The 17,922-nt window shown below is 31.8% G+C and overlaps 2 protein-coding genes across 3 annotated transcripts in view; both read left to right on the forward strand.

The window, feature by feature from the left end:
* LOC129227851 (ubiquitin-60S ribosomal protein L40) overlaps positions 1-9,361 on the forward strand; it is a 145,227-nt gene extending 135,866 nt beyond the window's left edge. The window contains exons 2-5 of the mRNA XM_054862469.1: positions 86-163; positions 361-471; positions 1,919-2,108; positions 9,202-9,361. Coding sequence (XP_054718444.1) covers positions 369-471; positions 1,919-2,108; positions 9,202-9,295 — 387 coding nt within the window. The 5' untranslated portion in view covers positions 86-163; positions 361-368 and the 3' untranslated portion in view covers positions 9,296-9,361. The remainder of the gene's footprint in view (positions 1-85; positions 164-360; positions 472-1,918; positions 2,109-9,201) is intronic.
* Positions 9,362-9,694: 333 nt separating this feature from the next.
* The window catches only part of LOC129228047 (serine/threonine-protein kinase B-raf-like), a 42,601-nt gene continuing 34,373 nt past the window's right edge, over positions 9,695-17,922 (forward strand). The window contains exon 1 of one of the 2 annotated variants that reach the window (XM_054862679.1): positions 9,695-9,802. In XM_054862679.1, coding sequence (XP_054718654.1) covers positions 9,695-9,802 — 108 coding nt within the window. Of the gene's footprint in view, positions 9,807-17,922 lie in introns of both variants that reach the window. The other variant, XM_054862680.1, reaches the window with a different exon arrangement.

Raw genomic sequence — 17,922 nt, forward strand, 5'->3', positions numbered from 1 at the left:
TAAATGATTTCTAAAAAACAATCACTTTTTAAAATAAATGATGTGTGTCTTTTCATAGCCGTGTCCGTAATTGTAACTGAAAATTCTTGAATCGTGCTGCTGCGATCAGAATTCGTAGTTTGTCTTTTGCCACGAGGTTTTGCGTATTGAAGGACAAAAAACTGTAAGTTATTGTGAAAATATTATATAATTTTGATGTATTTTTGTAAATTCTCCTAGTGCATTTCTTATTATGTTTGAAAAAAATCCGAAATGCAAGCAAACTTACTTTTCCGAGCATATTCTAAGCCTAACATACATTTAAGTTTTCATAGGTGTTTTGAAGAATCTTTTACTTACAATATATGTTTGCCCTTTCAGTTTGAAATATGCAGATCTTTGTGAAGACCCTTACGGGAAAGACGATAACTTTAGAAGTTGAACCTTCTGATACAATCGAAAATGTCAAGGCAAAAATTCAAGATAAGGAAGGTAATTTCTTGGACCTGATGGTTTAAGTATTTATTGGCAGCATTGTATTCTGATAAGTTATTACTATTTCAAAAGTAGTTCCTTTTGTACTCTCTGATCTTGCTATTCAAGGTGTCTTTTAATAGGGTGTTATGTCCGAAGAATTGCGATCTAATAGTCAACAAAAGTAGCAATATTGTTGCATTTAAACAATAAATTTCAAATTTACAAGCATTTTTCTTTTTTTATTTTACATCGAAGAATTTTTGACGAGTTGATGTTATATGTATGATGGTAATGGCAACCTAACTAGGTATTAATGTTCCTGTGGGCCAGATTTTTCCAAAAGGTTCAAACAAAGTTGAACTATATACTTTTTGAGTAAAATTTTCATAATTTACTTTTTTATTGATTCTTATCACATTAAGTTTAGCAGCTTTAATTAAATAGTCAAATTATATCTTTGAGGAACAGAGTTCTCGCTATGGTCGCATTTTTCGCAAAATGCGAAAATACTATCCAAATTATGATGTAAAGCAAGTCAGTTTCGCATTTTGGCTCAAATAAAAATAAATGGTGCACAATCTGAGAGAGGAAACTAACTAATATTACGATATTCAACTTAATCTTATAAGAAATTATTTATCATTTTATTTATAATTATTTAGTGGTTGATCAAGTATAGTTGCTGTGGATCTTGTATTGTCAACCTTGTCTTATCAAATTATTTGGGGGAGGGGGGGGGAGTAATCTTCTGGCGGTTTCTTATTAGTTCAAGTCCTCCGCATAATAAAAGTTTGTCTCATACGTTAATTTATATTTGTTTTCTGTTGTGAATAATGATGCAGATTATTTTGTAAAATTCTTTCTTGAATAAAATTATTAAATTTTTCTGAAAATTTGATCAAGGAAGTTTCACGTGACTTAGCAAGATGAGCGGAGATTTTGCACTCTCATCAGTAATTACTGCCGTGATCGCCTTTTTGCCGACATTTTGTTGCATTTTTCAATCTGATTTAAAAAGTCTTACAATTGCTTATGAATTATGCTCTAAAGATTGAAATAAAGTTGCTAAGAATTTACGGCTAGGGAAGAAAACTGATAAGAGAGTCGAATTTTATTGAAAATTGACTAAGTAGTGCTCAAATGCTGTAAAAGGAATGATGTGTGATGCCAAACGTTTGCAATAATTAAAAATTGAATACAATGAAAAATAATCTATTGAATTCTAAAGAGTTATATTATGTTGTTTGAAAATTAATTTTTGACTAATTTACCTATAAGAAACTTTGCTGGTCTACTTTTTACTTCTTTTAATCTTTCAGAGCATTATTTCAATTGAAAACACAGTTAATAGATCAAATTGAACAACAATCAATGTTTTAGTTTTTATTTTCAAAAAAATGTTTGAATCTAGTATTGGCTTCAACTTTTAAAAATAAATGCATATATACATTCTATATTCCAGGTATCCCTCCTGATCAACAACGTCTGATTTTTGCTGGCAAACAATTGGAAGATGGACGTACTCTTTCAGATTATAATATTCAAAAGGAGTCGACTTTGCATTTAGTGTTGCGTCTCCGTGGTGGTGTTATTGAACCCAGTCTTCGAATTTTGGCTCAGAAATACAACTGCGATAAGATGATTTGCCGAAAGTATGAATAAGTTAATGTCTTTATTGCTGCGAAATGCTTTAGTAACGGCTTCACACTGACCTCGGCCGCAAAAAAAGTTGTCCCTGTCTTTTCTCTTGAGCACCTTAATATCATGTGAAAAAATCCTGATCTGCTAATTAGAGTAATTCTAAATGACTTCAGTAAATAAGCCATCACTAAGTATATTGCCGTTTGTGCCCCACCTGAAATTCTCTTTGATCTTTACTTCTGAAAAAAGTGACTTACTTGCAACTTGCACTACTAGAGTGGCTGAAGAACGGAAAAATTAGGCAATTTTTTTTCTTGGAAATTTTTATCCTTTGAATAAATAGAGGGAAAATCTTCCATTTGGGCAACATTTAACAAAAATTCTTTTTTTTTTTTTTTTCAATATTTTCTGAATTTTCAACTAACCCTGTCTTTAGATTATTGAATGATAACTGAAATAACCTGTTATTTACATCAAAAACTTTTGAATCTATTTCACATTTCTTGTCCCAGGAATGATAGTTTTCCTGATTTTAAGAAATGCGCTTTTTAAGGTTTTCTGTTAGATTGATTCAAATCCATTGAGAAATCGCAATCAAAAATGTAAAGAGGTGGGAGAGTAACTATTAAACAGGTTTTTTGTAGTTTGAAAAGTAGTTTTTCATTTTTAACTCATAATTGAAAAAGGAATATGTAATAGAAACATGTCAGTGTCGGAAAGTTTTGTGGCCAAAAATGGCACATTGACTATGAGATTACTATCCTTTTGTATCCTGTAAGCAGGAATGCCCAGATTGAATTCAATGGTTTTTTTTTTTTTTAAGACATAATTTCACTCACTTGGGTTTTTAAAACAATAAGTTTTAAATAAGATCAATTACATTAAATACTTTCACAAATTTTTTGAACTTGAATAGCCTTTATAAATCCATTGAACTTTTATTTTCAGTCAAATTTGAATACACCAATGTACTTGCTTTCTTAAGTCTTAGCGGAATAGAAAAAAAGAAATATTTCAAAGATTTTAAATGAACATTTCGTTTTTTCGTGTAAAAGAAAATACCCCCCTCCTCTTCTGATGTGAAGTAATCAATAATCGTTTTCTGTAACTAAACTGTGTAAACACCCTTTAAATCCTTTGCAATTTAAAACTTTGCATCAAAATTACATTAACTGTAGCTTTTAAATGTAAAATAGTTCCTCAACTCCATTGTTTATCTCCAAACAACTTTTGAATTAAAAAGAAAAATAACATACTCGCAGTGTGAATTCAATGTAAGGTAGTAACTGGAACATACGATTGAGAGCTTCAATTTTCTTTTTCAGCAATTTTGTGGCAATTTAGTAAGCTCTCCATGTATACCTTAATCATGTGAGTAACTTCCAACCTTCTTCTGTTAGTCTTCAAGTAGTGACAGCTACCCGTTCGGCACTAAACATTTTAGTGAAACTGCTATCAAAGCAGGTATTATCCCCCAATTTTCCTTTATATTGTCTGCCTCTTCTTAATCTTGAAACACACCCTAAGTTCATGCTTGTTAGCTCTCCAGGGGGTAAAAAATATTCTCGAATGCACTGAGCTATTGTTAGTATCTTTTCATTTGGGTATTACCTCTCTCCCCACCCCTCCCCATTATTGCCTTTTTTCAAATTGGTTCTTCATTCATCGCTTAAATAATTTTAACAATCAAAATTTGTCCCACTATTTCTGACCCTTCTATTTAGTTTCTCCTAGAATATCGATAAAGCAAGTTATTTCATGGTGTAAATAAGTTAAGCTTTTTCTTGTTCATGCAAGAAAAAATTCCGTAGTACATATCCTGCTTGGCATTCCGAGTTGTCTGATAAACTGAATATTGCTTTAATTTGTAGCCCATTAAAAGCTAAATATAACAAACATAAAAAGAAAAGCACTATCAATTCATTAAAAGATGGACGTTGTAAGTGAGTTGCAGAGCAATTCTGTTAAATTTGCATATGCATTTTTTATTTTTTCCCATTTTACTTAATGATTGTTACGAATGACGGTTAATATGAACACATTCCTGAATTTTTGGCATTTCGTCAGGGTTCAAAAATATTATGATACAATGAAGCACCGTTTATACGTTTCTCTTTTATACGTTTTTATCAATTATACCTTTTTAAAATTGGTCCCTGCAAAGTCTAATACACATTAACCTATACCTATTATACGTTTTTTCGTTTGTACGCTTTTTTCATACAGTCCCTTCAAAAACGTATAAACTGTGCTTCAGTATATTTTGATTTTTTATCGGATATTTTGATTATATCTGATATTTTCATTCACAGCACAAACTAAAGTCTTTAAAATAGTACATGCATCTTCAAATCACTCTTTAATTATTATTACAATATATAGATTTAAAATTAAGGTTTCTTTCATTTATATCTAGTATTTTATTTTACATTTTTATCAATTTTAATAGAGTTTGTTTAACATTAGCTGTGTTACTCATTTTACTTCTGTTAGCTACTTTTACACAGTTATGATTCTGAAATAAACAATATGCATTAGTCGGTGCATAATCATGAGACATTTTCTTTTTTTCAGACCAAAGTTTAATATTTAATCAGGCACTTTTAATATGAATTAAAATTGTTTCATAGCTAATAATTGTATGAATATGAAATAAAAGAGAATATCATATTATTTTGTTACATTAATGATGCATCAATACATCATAAAAATATACTACATAACTTTTTAGTTATTTTTTTAATAATGAATCAACAATATTACTATGATTAATGTCATTTTTATATTGGAAAATACTGTAGTTGAAAAAAATAAATATCTGATATATATCAGCGAACCCTGCGTTTCGTATTAATGAAGTTCAACTGTATTATTAACAGAATAATGAATACAAGGATAACAAATCCAAGGTTCTTAGTGTTTTTTTTTTTTTTTTTAACTTTTACATTTCAAAATAGCATTTCTATCGAAACTTCATCTTAACCCATTAATGCCTAGCGATGGTCCAAAAAATTTGTCAATTTCCCTAAATAGGCATTTCAACCAAATATTTGTAAATGTTTTCCTTATTGTTTCAATTCGTTAGTCATAGAAAATATCACATAAAAGTGTTCTATAACCATTTACTATGATCAACTTTAAGAACTACGTGAATCAGTGTCCTGAACAAAAGTATAAGTTTTTGGATTTATTAACAAGAAATCAATCTTTTAACACAAGTGATACTTTGATCAGTGTTTTAGTTTACTTTTTTTTTTTGCAATTTTGCAGATTTCAAAATTTTTATGGATTTTATAGCAATCCAAGGACAGTCCCTAAAAAGGGACGGTAGGCACTAAGAGGTGAACCGTTTCACTATTGATGAGTCGTTACTTAGAATTTATAACATCGTAAAAGAAGTTAATGTTTTTCACTGGAAAACATAAAAATACATTTTATTAGCAAAACTAAGGAAGTATTATTTTGGGGGGAGGGGGTGTAATTTTTACTACAATTTTGAAAGATACTCAAGTTTTAAAAAGAAGCTATTTCAAAAATGCAATTCTTTAAACAGTGAAATTTATACTTATCGGCTTTAATTACTTTTTATTTTTTCATTGATATGTCTTTCTAATTATTTATTCTGACTGATGAAGCCTTAGCATTTCTGGAATATCTCTCTGGTGATGAAGAATTGAAAGATTGTCAATTGATTATTTTTTCAGATAAAGGTTTTAATGTTACTGGAAAGGTAAAAGGCCCTCTAGTAAAGGTTAAAAGATTGGTCACATATTGAAAACAAAGTAATTGAAATTGACCGACCAAATGTGGTTGCCCAGTATAATCATTGCAGGGGAGGAACAGATTGCATGGATGAGAATTCCGCAAATTACCATTGTTCTATCCGATCTAAAAAATGGTGTCTTTAGAGATTGCTGTACAGAATGCATGGCAGTTGTATCGAGACTGTCCTTCATCAATTAATAAACCCATTGCAACTTCTGCGATTCCGAAGAGAGATCTTCGGCTTACTTTAAAAAATTTACTGTTGACCGCAATTTGAAACCTGGAAAACCTGTTGGTAATCCAGGGAAATTTTAGTTCTACAGTACTGAATTTAGTTAGAAAGTCATTATGCTGATGAAAATACAACTCGTGTAAAATGTGCTCATTGTGGCAAGAAAAATCAATCGAAAATGCATCTGATGCAATGTAGGTTTTCACAATAAATGGTTTGCTTTATGATCATATCTCATACATGTTTAATATGCTAAAGTAAATCTTTTGAAATTAAAACTCCACTTTAAAAACCTATAGCATCATATGCTGTTCTCAGGTTAATCAAGAATTAGAAATAAATTCTCAATAAAGCAAATCTATTTTCAACTGTTGCATTGTCATGTGTCATGGATCGCCTTTCTGGACATTATTCAACTTCAAAACATGCTGAAATTTGTCTGAACTATTTTTTTTTTATTTATTTATTTAGATAAGGAATGAAGCTGTTTGATTTTTAAATAGTCCTTGGAATAATTCTCAAATACAAAATAGTGTTACTGGGATCATTTTTACAATTTAAAAAAAATAAGATCATTACAGAGTTGCCAACTTCTTCGCATTTTGCGGAGTTGCTCCGCAAAAAAAAGTTATCTTTGCTCCTCATTTCCCGACTGAGCGTTTTCTATCATGACATAGTATTTAAAGCTGTTTTCTACTGTTATGATACTGCTTGAATAGCACAGTAAAACCCCTCCTAACAGACACCCCACAAAAGTGTGGTCACCCCTCGTATGCAGGCAATTTTTAATTCCCTGATCCCAATGCAAATAACATTATTAAACCTGTCCTGCGGACACCCCTCCATAGTGGACAAAAAAATTTCCCATTTGTGTCTACAATAGAGAGGTTTTATTGTAGTTATCAAAGCTCAAAAACTATTTTAAATAAGTGGTTTTAATTTTTTATTGAATTTTATGCAAAATATCGAGCTACTTCGCAAAATTTCTAACTGCTCCTCAAAATTGCCAAGGATGCGCCTCAAATTGTTTTCTCCAAGGTTGGCAACCCTGTCATTACATTTTGCTCATACAACCAAAACAAACAACAAACCAACCAAAACCAAGATTTAATTTTACTTATGTCCTTCCTTTTTATTTTTACTCTAAGGCATCAGTGCTACATATCAGCCAGCACCAGCTTCTTATTTTAGATGAAAACAAGTTGAGGGAAACTGCTCTGCGGAGGGGGGTCAAATATCCCCCTCTAAACAGCCACCAGCTTCCTTTTGTAAATGATTGATTTAGATTGTCTTTTTTGTCAAATAAATGTATATAGGGGTGAAAGTTTTCAGTTGGACAGATTTCTGCCTTTTTGAAAAAAAAAAAAAAAATTGAAACTGAGCAAGATGAAACAGATGCAAGTTAAGTAATTAATAGTCGGTGATTAAGTTAAACGGGAAGTGAATTCAGAACTACTATTCATCACTTATGATAAAATAATTTTAGCATTTGCACATTTGCTGTTAAAAAATTTATCCTTTTTTTTATAGCTGATAGCTGTCCTTGTTGAAGATACCAAAAATTAGTCAAATCATTCATTCAACCATTAATTTGGGTTAGGATGTGATTTTTGTAATTGTTTCATCAGTCTTTTAAACAGTGATGTTAATTAAATAAATTGAAAGTTTTTTTTTTCTGAATAAGTTTTACTTGTGTGTGTGCATTCATACAAATGTGAGTACATATGTGCACATATTAAATGGACTTCATTAAACCAGATTATTTTCTTTGATTGATGTTATTGATATAATTCTGTCCTGAATATAAAAAGTTAGTTTTAGTGAGAAAGGTGGTGAATAATACTGGATGTATAGAGACATTAAAATCTAAGCTTCCTGTGTTTACTTAAGATACTGATTTCCTACAGGGAGCAGAACATAGAAAATTATTTTATGCTAGAAAATTTTAAATTTTTTCCAGTTGGAGATACAGTGAGCACCATTTATAAGTTTCTCTTTTGTATGTTCTTATCAATTATAAGTTCTTTAAATTGGTCCCTGCATAGTCTAATGCATATTAATGAATACCTATTATATGTTTTTTCATTTGTACCTTTTTTTCATACAGTCCCTTCAAAAATGTATAAATGATGCTTCACTGTAAATCCCTTTTAAATATGTGTCCCCATCACAGGTATGAATCTTGAATTTCACAGACAGAAAAATTCGATCGATGAAGAAAGATCGATGTATTTATAAAAGTTATACAAATAAGCAATTGGAACAAAGTCAACGAGTGAGCATATTATTTTGCATTTGATACTGTTCAACATTTTACGGTATGATGCTTTCTTTGATTGGCGCTTGAAAGCGCGAGAGGGCAATTTCTCAGAAGTAGATAAATTATCCGTCATTCATATGCTATTCCTTTCCAGAGTTGCAACACTGTTTGAATTGAGAGACGGCGGGTATGCTCTTCATCTATGGGTGTGGAAATGGCAATGCTAGAGAAGCAGTAAGAGTTTAACATATGCGTTTTCTGAACAGGGCACTACCCAATCGAAAAATATTTTTACGTTTACACACACAAATATCGGATATGGGTTCTTTTCTCTGACAAGATACAGATCTACCACAGACCACGAGAATGACATCTAGTTGAGGCAATCCTGGAGGCAGTGGTCAACCAGCCTGGACGAAGTAGGTCAATAGCTTGGGAGAAAGGGTTCCGCCGTTGCATGGTATATCGTGTTTTGCCAGAATATGCAGAACTTACTGTTAGGTTAGGAAAGATTACTTTTACTATCTCCAGCAGAGACAGACCTTACAGATAACAGATTTTCCACAATGTCCAACAGTTGCAAAAAGTTTAATTGTTGGTCATATTGTTTCTTAGTTTCTTTTGTATTCTCCATTTTTGTGAAGTATGCACTCTCTCGTGGCCCACCATTTGCTTTCGAACCTCAAAATTGTTTGTATTGGCAAGGTCTATCCCCCCTTATAGTATGGACCATTAGTTTTGCAACACCCTGTATATATTAAATTTGGATAGCCTGACTATTTTTTTAAATTTTTATAAAATGTGTATACAATGCGAAAACATGTTCTTAACTTTTGTTCCATTGCAGGTGCTATGCTCGCCTTCATCCCAAAGCTACTAACTGTCGCAAACGAAAATGTGGCCACTGCAATAACTTGAGACCCAAGAAGAAGCTTAAATAAACTTGTTATACTGATTTATGTAATTTCTTGATGCTACATACGATTAAATAAAGAAATAAAATTAAATCTGTGTCTTTATTTGTCTAATAATATCAAACATTTCAGTTATTGAAATGCATTTAATAAAACATTAGGAAAGCTTGGAAAGCATGTATCACATTTCAAGTTATCTCAATTCTACTAGAAAAAAAAAATTCGATTATAAAGCAAATGTACCAACATTTGCTGGTGAATTTTATCTAGAATAAACTACAGCAGTATTCTTAATGATATTAGTGGCGAGTTGAGCACTTTGAGACTTGCTCGCGGAAGGAGAACGGTAGGAATGTCGCAGAAATCAGCCTCGGCTTTAAGGTCACGTGTCACGAAATGCATTATGGGGAACTTCTGGTTAGCAAGATGGCGGTGGTTCCTCAACCAGTGTTCAATGGTTCTGTTCCAAATTTAAGATTGGATTCACCAGACAAATATTTTGAAGATGAAAAATCGGGACTGCTTATGGAAGAAGTGGGTATTGATAAGGATTTCGCTTTGTATTTTAATGCATTTGTGTGCTAAGATGTGAAAATTAAAGTGCTACATTCGTGGATACGTACAGCTTTGCAGTTGTACCGTCAATGTATACATTTACAAATGCAGAACATATCACTTTGCACAAATTAGTCTAAGAAATTAACTTGTTTTGCAAAATATTAAAATCGGATATTACGAAGCATTTATTCCAGCATTTGAAAAGAGAAATGTGTGTAGTTTGGCGGTAGCTCAATGACAAACGCAAGTTAAAATATATGCATCATCTGAACATACAATGGATTTCTTTTTTATGCTTTCTTACTCTATCGCAGATTTTTTTTTTCCCAATTTCGATCTTTCTTATATTTATGCAGCATTAAACTGACTGTGCCCAACACGCTTCTAATTTCCTGCACAGTGCTGAAGCATTTTTTATGAAAGTTCTTGAACATAATAGACCAGATGGGATGTATATAAGTAAATTTAATACACTTGATTATACTGGAATTGTAAATTAAGTGCATATGCTTTTTTGAATTATATCTGATACAAATTTATAAAAATCGGAACATTCACGTGTAAGAGTTATTTCTCAGCAGCTTAGAAACATAAAAAAATTGACGATGAAAGATCGTCAAAGAATTGAAATAGCGTAACGCAGTTTGATCATAAGGCTATCGATAAAATAATAATTTTTATAGCAGCAAATATGAATATGGATTGTAAAAAGGATTTGGTTAGTTACACTATTTTGTAGTAGTATATATATATATATATATATATATTTTAAATATGTGCATGTGTGCTTTCTCTAAGTTTATTGCAAGTTGAACGGCTATTTAAACGATAAATGTACAAGCCTTTTCCCCTTTTTGGGACAAAAATGCATTTTTATTTGTTGATTTTTGAAAAACATTGAATTCTATACTTCAAATGTAGCTTTTTTTTTATTTTTTTAATCTGTACAACTGCATTTTATATTTAAAAAAAGATCATTTAAGTATTTTTATCGGATATTTCTTCGTAAAACGTACATCTATTTTTTTTAAATTTTCGTATGATGAAGTATTATTGTTGAATTAGTCCAGCTTAAAATAAGACTGCATTGTAGATGATTTTATAAAAGATTGACTACTCCTAGTATCTTAAAATGTTTTTATTTAAATTATAAATTAGATTTCCACCAGAAAAAACAAGTTCATATTATAATTTGATGAAGTTCTTTTTCTAAAATTTTGAAATAATTGTGATTCTGCATTCCTAGCAATACCTTTTAAAAACAAAGTCTCTTTTTCAAAACTAAAAAATATCTTGAAACTTGGGAACTAGTTTGGGAGTATTTTGGGAAATTATCCCATTCTTCCAAAGATTCAGGGCACAATTGAAATTCTGGATTCCTGTCCTAGTGAAAATCCTTTTACAAAGGTTGCGACAGGACTAAAGATAGAAACTTTGTGCGCTATACAATATTTAATAACTGCAATTTTTAACAAAAAATATTTTACTGCTGCAGTGGCACACCCATTATTTCTTCCTGGAAGAGGCTAGAATTTTTATAAGGAATTCAATTGTTGAAGTTAGAGGCAAAACCTGAAATTTCATCAACTTCCCTGTATTTATGTAGCTTTTTTAAAAATAATTTTGTATCAATTTTATTACTTATTTTATTTAATTATCCAATCAACTTTCAGCAAAGAGCAAAATAGTGCTCTTTACTGTGCTCTGCTTCCTCTCTATACATAAACTACAATATCAGTTTAATTTGTAACTGATAAAAAACACAGTAACCTAAGAAAGAAAGACATTGAACAAAGAAAATTGCACCAAATATTATTGAAAAATAAAATAAATAAGAAGTGGACTCCTCAGTGGGTGAATAAGCCTGTAAGGGAAAGATTTTTGCAGCAGCCATACTTTAAAAGAAGTAACTTTCAAACGTTTTATTTAAAAAATGCTAGTTATTATATTCATGAATAATCTAATAATTGTACCCTGAAAAATTCAGAAATTAGAAACTGTAAAAACATAGTTTAAGGCCTTTTCTTTGGTCTGGTCAAGTGGATTATGACTAAGGTCACTTGAATTTTTTTCCTCGAAATGGGACGCTTTATAGAAGCTTGAGCTATATTATGCTTTGTATGATTTAAAAATTGAACTTTTTTTGATGGTTTGTGCTTATTACAAAGAACATATTAAAAAGAAGAATAACAATTTCAATAGATACACACTCATTATAAAACGCTTGGTTAATCAATACCAATAAGTATTAAAAAACTTAGACACGTTTTTATTTTCTATTTCCACCTGACCATGGTTGTGTTCTACATTAGACCCTCGTTTTACGTGGGGGTTACGTTCCACGGAAATGCCGCGTAAATCGAGTCCTATTCAGGGCCGTATCCAAGGGGAGGGTTTTAGGGGTTAAAACCCTGCCGTTGGGGAAAAAATAATAAGCCGAGTGAAGAAAACACTTATTTGACCTTAATTGACTTGAATGTGAAAGTTTGTGTGCAGCGCTTTGAAAAAAAAAATCTTTCTGGAGTTATTTTGCAATTTAAGACTTTTAACCGCTGAATGATCTGTCAATTTTAAGCATTAACTGCTTTTATATTGCTTATTGTAAGGAGGTTATGATGAATTTTGCATATGTTACTGCTATGAAGATGCATTAGCGATTGTGTTTGATAATGTAATTTGAATCTGCATCAGACTCTAGCTCATTATGCATTATTTAAGAACATAAAACCTGATATAAACGCTACATTCATTACCAAAGAATTTTTGCAGATTTTAATACTTATTGTAATTCTCCGCATAGTAAACAGATTTGATTACAGAGGAACAAATAAGGCTTTATATTAAAAAGAAGCTGTGAAATGAAAAAATACTGTGGTCACTTGCGCAGCCAGAGTTATCTTCCGGGGGGGGGGGGGTACAGCAGTTCTTACAGATGTATAAATGCCATACTAGGATTAGCAATTGGACATAAAATTAAAGTTTTTGGAGGGTTCCCCCCCTTATTGGGTAAGGCTGTAGAAGCATCAACCCCCTCCCCCCCCCTTTATGAGAATCTGGACACGGGCCTGGTCCTAATAATAGTGTTAAAATAGGGGTTTGGCTCTGTAGATAACAAAATACTTTAATCTAGTGATGACTAGTTGTATAATAAGTTTAATGTGTACTTATATCGACTTTTATGCACAACATATATAAAGAAAACAAAAATTAATTTCGTGTTCTGTTTATAAAGAAAAGCTGACTATGATAGTCTTTTGGAAGTCATTAAGAATTTTTCTCTGAAATTCTTTGCAGAGCATTAATGCATCCGTGATCACTTGTGTCATTTCCATGATGGAATCTTCCTTTACTAACAAAACAGAAAGATCATTTCTATTGTTTAGAAATGGCTCAAAATTTTCAATGTGAACGTTTTTGGTTGTGCATCACCGACATCGGTATCCTCGTTGGATTGGGCCTCCGTTGTCATTCCTAAAAGCTCTTCTTCCAGTGAGTTCTGTGCTGTGTGAGTTTAATAACTTTACTTCTGGAAAGAGCTCTGGAACCAACTGCATAAAATGTCTCCAGTAGCCCAAGCTGGATTATTAGTACGCCAAAATACAGTTGATTACGTGTAATCTGCAACCTTTAAGAGTTTGGATTTTGAATGAGGGGAAAATTTTATCTGTTTGCATTGCCGCATCCGTGCAAAATAAAATAAAGGTGTCAAATCTTAAACCGCATAAAACGAGGGTCTACTGTATTTCAACTTGACCAAAACAATAAAAATTATCCAAAAATAGCTGACATGTGTGAGTGCTTCACCATTTTTTGATAATTTTAAAAGTTTCAATTGTATAACCACACTTGAATATTTATAGCACATTCTTCGTATTGTTGCCCACAAATTTGTTACGGCAGCATAATTGCTACTGTGGTATTCTTTTGATTTACCAAAAGTTATTTACATAAAAAACCAATTTTCTCAAATATGATAACTATTTTTGTCACACTGATCAACTAGTCGCGTGAATATGCTTACTTTGCTCGATTGGTCATGTGACTAACTTGATCTCTACTCTGTATTTTATCATCTAGGCTCAAGTTTCTTGCACTTTTCTTTTTTTCCCCAAGTTTGCTGAAGTAGGTAGGATGGTAATTTTCAGAAAACTGGACATTTCTGCGTCCCAACAGAATTTGCGGGGATAACGGTACAGGCTGATTGAAAACAGAGCATATGGGCTGATCTCCTTAGTCATGACCCTTTTTAAATTCATCCTGCCTTCTGGGGGGTTTAGGCCTTTTACCCTCCTTTCTGGCTCTGCTACTGTATAGCTATATAACAATAAGAATGTTTAAAATGCAGTTGACACAATCATATCTATATTGTTATATCATAAAGGGTACTTCCGCCAGAAATGAAATTTTTGGTAAAAGAAATAGCCAATATGTGTGATAGTACATCAATTTAATCCTATGGAATTCATGCATAAAATTTATAAATTTTAATTTTATATGAACAAATAAAAAACAATAGTGTGCTGGGAAATAACATTTAATTTTATCTATATTCACAGAAAAAATTAAGATTAAAAATGAAATTAAGTGTGCTTATAATAACATTAAAGTATATTTAGATGAATATGCTACTTGAATTCCAATGGCGCATAAAAAGTTTTTAGGTAAAACTAATTGTTATTAAAGTGGAAATAACTGTCAAAAAGTACTAACTGCAGATTACTGCCGACACGTGTTTCGGCGTTACAAGGAATGCCTTTTTTCAATGCAAAAGAAATGAGCTTATGTATGGAAAAACATCTGACTTTTGTCAGATTATTTCCGTAAACGAAAAGGGGTATGAAAGAGCACCGATTTGACAACATTGAAGAGGTCAAGATAAAAATGAGGGAGGAGCTAGCTGTCAGCAATTTCTAAAGCTGACTTCAAAAACTGTTTTGAACAGTGAAGTACTGGTGCAACAGTTGTTTTCAAGGGTATAATAGTTTTGTAAAATATTTTAAAATGTACCGTATTACCCTTAGAGCAGGAATTAAAATGGAGGGAGCAAGTCCAATCATTGGCTTATCAAAAGGGAAATTCCATGGTGTCGGACATAAAAAATGAAGAAAAATTCCTGTTTTAATTCCATTTACCAAACATAAACTGATCCAAAATGATTAAATTTATTTACAAGATACTTACTTCATCTCACTGAATGAAAAATCATGTTAGTTTTTCAAAATAGATTCTTAAAGTATAAATTCAAAAAAATTAGCAAGTTGGTGTCGGACGTAAACACACAAAGAATAAAATTGATGGTTCACTTAAAAATTATTAAAAGTCTGTGAATTGGTTTACATTTTCATTTTAAAAACAGCTCAATATTCTTAAGTATACTTATGATTGAAGCATATTTCACATTTTTCAAATGATATTATTAAGAAAAAAATTATGCTTGGGTTCATCAATAGATCTATTTCAAACAAAACTAAGAAAGTCCTTCTGCCTTTATATAGGAGTTTAGTAAGACCTCATTTGGAGTATGCTGTTCAGTTTTGGTCGCCTTATCTGAAGAAAGATATTTTTGTATTGGAAAGGGTTCAAAGAAGGGTAACTAAATTAGTAAGGGGACTCTCAGATTTAGATTATGATACCAGACTTAATAGGCTTAACATGTATAGCCTGGAGCAAAGGAGAGTCAGAGGGGACATGATTCAGTTATTTAAATTTATCAAAATGAAAGATTTAAATGGATTAAATTTTTGCGGGAAAAGCAGGACAAGGGGTCATTGTTTTAAGCTTTTTAAATCTCAGGCTAACTTGGAAATCAGGAAAAACTACTACTTTAGTAGGGTCGTGGGCACTTGGAATAGCTTACCGGAAGAGGCGGTAATGAGCAAGGGAGTGGATAGCTTTAAGAGGGCCATTGATCTTCATTGGGGACTAATTAATTGACTAGGACCAGCCTAGCTAGGCCCAGAGCCTGTTGCTGGTTGTCACATTTGTATTTGTGTAAATTGTTCATGTTAGATGTAAACTATTGCACTTAAATGTAAACACAGAACAATGATTACAGTTATAAATATGTAAATTACAGGTTAAATACACAGAAGCAGAATTTACCAAGTAAATTCAGAAGTAGGGTTGTTTGGGGGAAGTGGGTAACTGGGGTAAGTGGTTCACCCTCGAAAACTGAAAAAAGCATAAGGTGGTTTTTATGCTTTTTTACATTGATCATGTCATGGTTCATCACAATGATTGGTTTTGCATTTTTTTGGGTTTCGAGGAATTTTTTTTCTAGATCAGAGAACTTAGTCAAAAAAGAAAAAAAATCTGAAAAATATTTTTTGCCTAGTTTAAGCAACATTTTTCAAAGAAGTGTTTCCCCGGTTAGCTTTTATTATTTTTTTTATGATCATTAAACCTTCATGTACAGTTTAACTTAAAGTGCATGCTGCATCCAGAATTTTTGAATGAAATATTAGTAATAACTGTTTTAAAGGAGGAGTTCCGCTTACCCCGTGAAATTTTGCTATAAGATGTCACTACACTAAGGAAGAAGTGGTTCCCCATAACAATGAAGATTTGAAAATCAAGAGCAACTCTGTTGAAATATTTGTATTAGTGAAATACAAGACAACTATGAATTGATAATTTAGCTACAAAAACTGCTAAAGCTTGTGATTAGTTATTTGGGAAACTTTTGTCAAAGAAAACCATTAAGATTTATGTAGGACTAATGTTGATAATGGTTCTCTTCCTTTGCCAACTTTACATAGATGCAGTCATTTAGTGTTTCCAATTTCTTTTTCAACTTATAGTTTTGGCTAATTTTCCAAAATTTATCTTAATCAACTGTATTACATACATTCATTCAACACACCTTTATATACACAAACTGTTCTCATGAAGGGTACTACTTACCCCATTCAACCCTACATGTATATACAGTGAATTCACTAAGTTGTTTTTTATGTATATTTTGCTTAAACTTTGAAATTAAAGGCAAAAATAGGAGAAACACAGATGAAAACATATGCTGTGTAAAGAAATGCAACAGTGTCGGACGTAAAAAAATTTTTACGTCCAACACCTAGATTTTAATAAAAAATATTCACTTGTTACAAAATTAAAATAGGTTACATCAATGAGATTGAAAATCTTGCTTTGTACCCAAAAATACATGTATGTAGCTTTAAAATTATTGACTCAGCATAATTAGTTGCACATTTTGGTGTCGGACGTAAAACACTTAATGAACCCCGGAGAAATTCTTTTACAAATCAAAATGAATTAATATTTTGACACATTTTTGCAGCATCACCAGCAACACATTGTATTTTTAAATGGTTATTCATGTCAATTCATAATATTGCTATGTATTTTTTTGGAAAAAATAGAACTTCTTTGCGAATCACCAAATATGGTTTGAAAATACTCAAGATGTTGACCTTAGTTTAACCTCCTGTAACTTATTTATAGGACTCGACCGATGCATCGGCGCCGATGGTTCAACAATTTAGCCATCGGCATCGGCGGCCGATGCTAACTTGCGGGAAACATCGGCCCATCGGCCTTAAAAAACATCGAAAAGCCGATGAAATTGGCCGATGTTTTTGAAAAAAAAAGGACCTTTGCTGTTTTACTTTTTAATACAAAGTAAATGGAGTTGTTGTTTTCATATAAAATTATTTACTTAAATTTCAGTATGAATTTCTATTTTTAGTCATCCCTAGAAGAGTTTTTAATACTACATTCAGTGGCGGATCCAGCCGATTGTTTTGGGAGGGGCCATCCGAAATTTTTGAACAAACTCCTCAGATCCGAATTTAGCTCCATGCCATCTCTAGGCAAATTTGAAATCTGCCGCCCCCCCCCCCCCCCTCTAAAAGAAGCAAAATATTCTTGACTCAAAAAAAAACGTAAAAACGTAAAAAAAGTGTTCCCCAGATTCAAACTGTCAAACTTATGAAGAAATGATGGCGTTTCCCAGAGGCGCCCCGATGAAATAATCACAGTGGTCTCTCAAAAAAAATTTTATTCGGCAAATTTTGCTGACGATTCGGCAAATACCATGATTGAAAAACATTTGACTTTCATAAGTTGTGCGAAAGTAA

Source organism: Uloborus diversus, chromosome 8, assembly GCF_026930045.1.
Source record: "Uloborus diversus isolate 005 chromosome 8, Udiv.v.3.1, whole genome shotgun sequence".
Taxonomy (NCBI): domain Eukaryota; kingdom Metazoa; phylum Arthropoda; class Arachnida; order Araneae; family Uloboridae; genus Uloborus; species Uloborus diversus.